This window comes from Nycticebus coucang, chromosome 1 (assembly GCF_027406575.1).
Source record: "Nycticebus coucang isolate mNycCou1 chromosome 1, mNycCou1.pri, whole genome shotgun sequence".
Classification (NCBI taxonomy): domain Eukaryota; kingdom Metazoa; phylum Chordata; class Mammalia; order Primates; family Lorisidae; genus Nycticebus; species Nycticebus coucang.
Genome location: NC_069780.1, coordinates 1,704,780 through 1,708,605, shown reverse-complemented (window position 1 = coordinate 1,708,605; position 3,826 = coordinate 1,704,780). Strand labels below are relative to the sequence as shown.

Here is a 3,826-nt window from a genome sequence, read left to right as displayed (position 1 = left end):
AGAAGATTTAATACTAAAATAATATTTTGAGATATGTTAATTCGATTCTCTTCATGGTCCTAATTGTCACTAATAATTAGAATTAGAATTAACTAAAGTATATACATCATTAAATGTAGCTGGAAGTGAGCTTCTTTGCTTTCTCTGTATACCCCTGAAGGCTGGAATAGAAAATTTTCTATTAAGATAGGTAATTGTTGGCTAACTCAAACTTTGTGGTACTTAAAAAACTCGTATACTGAGGCCGCGCCTGTGTCTCAAAGGAGTAGCACACCAGCCCCATGTGCTGGAGGTGGCGGGTTCAAACCCAGCCCCAGCCAAAAACGGCAAAAACAAACAAACAAACAAAAAACTTGTATACTGCTAGTTTTTTAAAGTTTCCATAAACATATTTGCTGTATGACCTTTAGTTCTAAGCATCTGCGTTTTTGAAATCTAATACTTGCCTTAAATTCCCTTTTTCTTTCTTTTCTTTTTTTTTTCTTTTTTAAGAATTCTGCTTGCTGGGAGAATGTCTTAGATGTTACGAGTAGCTATCTAGACTAATGCACAGCCCTCCTCAGTGTCCCTCTGGCTGCTTTCAAATCATGAACTCATCTGGGTCTTCCTTCAGTAGTTTAAAGATGCCCGTTTCAGCTGTGGAGGTGTCTTCCTTGTAGTCTGGGGTGTCTAGCCTAGAGGCAGCTTCAGAAAATGACTTGATGACTTTCCCTTCAGGGTCTGTTCTGTTATTCTCAGACAGATCTTCTGTGGTCCTGGCAGATGATTCTTCCTCGATGTTTGTAGCTACTGGTGTGGGCACGACGAAGTCATATCTGGACTCGACGGCAGTGAGCAGGACGGAATGGGTCTCGGCTTCATTTGCAGACTCTCTCTCCAGCCAGACGTTGGCCTCCTCACTAGACTCCTCATCCGTCAGTGCAGTCTCCTCTGTGTTGTCTTTGTCTTTTTCAGCAGAGGCCGTGAGTTCAAACACGGTGATGAACTTCTCTTCATCTGCTTCACTTAGTTTCGCCACAGCATTGGGGTCGTCCTCTGAAACAATTAGGTCAATTTCAGTTATTTTCTCTTCTGTGAGATCAGTTATGTCTGGAATAGTGGTGATATTTTCATCAGGAGAGGGAGAGATTTTAGTCTCAGGGATAAAGGAGTCAGTGACCTGGACAGCCCCCTCAGCAGGAACGTGAGATTTGACAGAGGAATTACAATTGTTACCGTCAGCTTTACCTTTTTCATCTGGAAAGGTAAGGGTGTCATCAACGATGACAGTGCTGTCCCTTACTGTGCCTGAGTCCTCAGAGGCTGCTGAGATCTCTTCATCTGCTCTGTCAATGGTAGCCAAGAGGATATCTTCTTTTTCTATGTTAGTAGAAAAATCTATTAAAGAAACAGTAGCAACAGGTGATGAAATTTTCATTGGAACAAAATTTTCAGTAATAGTGTCATTTGCTATGGAGTTTGTAGTACCCGTCGGAGGCACGATTTCTTTCTCCAGATGAGTTGCTGGCTTAGGACAGTGGCTTCCAGTGTTATCTTCTGATTTGAGTTTTTCCTTTGTAGGTGTAAGTTTGTTGCCTGTGGCTGTGGAAAAATCACTTTCTAGAGTATACTCATTTACTGAAGTCACATGGTCTCCTTCTGAAGTGATAGTTGTTTCTGATTTAGGAATGGTGTTGTCGGCCCCAAAGAGAATGGTTGCTTCCGTTGGTGTTCTGCTGCTTTCTGTTGGTGGGTGGGAATACATTTTAGGCAAACCATCTTCAGCCATGGTCTTTCTCTGGGGCTCTGTGGCTCCCCCCTGCAGGAGGGGGGTGTTCATCACAGTGGTGACAGCGTGGTCATTGTGGTGATTGTTGCATCAACCACAGGGCCAGCAGCACTGCCATCCTGGAGGCTGTTTCTCTGCTGTGATTGGCCCTCCTGTTATATGAGTATTGATAGCAGATCAAAGACGATGGGCTCCACTCTGATCATGAAATCAAAATTCACATCCTAACATTTCAATTGTAGGGAACTTTAGATTTTCCATGCTGTTGTTTACAGGAGGCAGGTCTTCTGATAGGGAGCCACCTGGAACTTTAGTGTTAGGAGGGGGAACTCTGGAAACCACGAGCTTATCAGTGTCAGCTTGAAGTCACCTGTCTTCTGAGTAAGTGACAGTATCTATATTAAGGTGTAGACATCTGTTGAAATACACGTATTTCAATGTTTAAAAAAATTATTGGCACGTTTGGCAGTTGAGTGCAGCTACAGAAGGTAATTAGGTGGCAGAGATGTTGGTTGGTTTTCCTCTTTGAAGGGAAATCTCACTTTTTCAGTGGACATAGTGACACATAATAACAAATTATATAATTATTATTTCTTGAATGAATCTGAGTGACAGTGAGAGTGTCAAGTTTTACAAATTCATTTTTTTAGGAATTCTTTTTGGCAGAAAGTGTTGTTATTTAAACCCCAGAAGACATTTCTGGCAGGGAGTTGGTGTTGCATGTCAAAATTCACCCAGAAACAAGAACCAGATTGTGAAGTAACTGTATTCCCTTTAAGGGTTATAGTCTCAGTTTCAGAGGGAGTATTTATTATGGTGATACTAATCAGATCAGATATTATCATTGTATTGTCAACTTTAAGTTAACTAATTAGGTGAAAGGAGGCTTTTAGTCCAGGATTAATGCTTTAGAACCATCTTTCCCCAGTGTTGTTGGAGAAATGGAATTTTCAGACTCAGAAAAAATTGCACCTGAGAAAGGGCAGCAGTGTCAGCCAGACCACCAGTTTCCGTCTTCATCAGTATGGAGTCAACTCAAATGATCTCGGCTCCCCCTGTTAGTTGATTGGCCTGGTGTAGCTATATCACTGTTCTCCATGGAAATACGGAATAAGAATAGATTTTAAGATGCCCATTTTTCATTTAAAAGATATGGGCAGCTTCTCCAGAAAAGTTTTGCTTCAAAGGAATGTTGAAGGTTCCAGTGTCGTTATTCATATGGGGAATTCTATCTGCATCAGGGATGAGGAAGGAAGGCTCAAGATAGTGGAAGGCACAGATGTTGTTGTTTCTGAGGAGAAATATCATCAAGTCATGGGCCAGTAAAGAAAGTCGGAGGGTAAAGGTTGTCTTTGAGTTGATTAACTTAAAAGATTGTTCACTTTTTTTGGCATTTAATCCTCAGATATATCAGATGAAATAATTACATCATCTTCCTTAATACTCATTTGTCAAATAGTCTTTAATTTCAGAGGTTACTTCTGTGTTCACATTGATTCCACTTCCCCTAGTACAGCTGGGAGGTGGAATCTCATTTGCAGCGTAATTATTTCTCCTCCAAGGGGGAATGTTATTACCATTATCTGTATTTTCTAAACATTTCAGATTGAACAGATGTCATTCATCAAAGAGCAGAAAGTGTAAGGTGAAAATCATGCTGGGATTGTAGAAAACATCCTGGTCTTGAGGAGGAATGGGCCATCTGCTGCAGGGAGAATAGGTGACTTTTCCCTACCAGTTGATCATTGCCACCGACACTATCTGACCTCAGAACAGAGAATCAAATTCTATAGGTGAGTTTATTTAAATGGTATTTCCTTCCATTGTTGCAGTGTCTATTATACTAATAGGATTTTTTTTTTATTTTCTTAGGAAAATATTACATTTATATCTATTGGCATGTGTTTTAGATTATATTACTTATTTTTAAGTAAAATTACTAACAAGTAGGAGCTTATTTGATAAAATCTCAGGAAGGTCCTTTGGCTCATTTGTGTTTTTCAGTGATAGCTAACTAGGAAAAGAGTCTTCAGGCGCAGAGTTTGAAAATGCTGATAT

At 40.2% G+C, this 3,826-nt stretch overlaps 1 protein-coding gene across 1 annotated transcript; it reads right to left on the bottom strand.

The window, feature by feature from the left end:
• Nucleotides 1-580: 580 nt before the first annotated feature.
• CABS1 (calcium binding protein, spermatid associated 1) lies at nucleotides 581-1,768 on the bottom strand. Its single transcript, XM_053596981.1, has one exon. The coding sequence runs from the start codon at nucleotides 1,766-1,768 to the stop codon at nucleotides 581-583; it is 1,188 nt and encodes a 395-aa protein (XP_053452956.1).
• Between the last annotated feature and the right edge of the window lie 2,058 nt (nucleotides 1,769-3,826).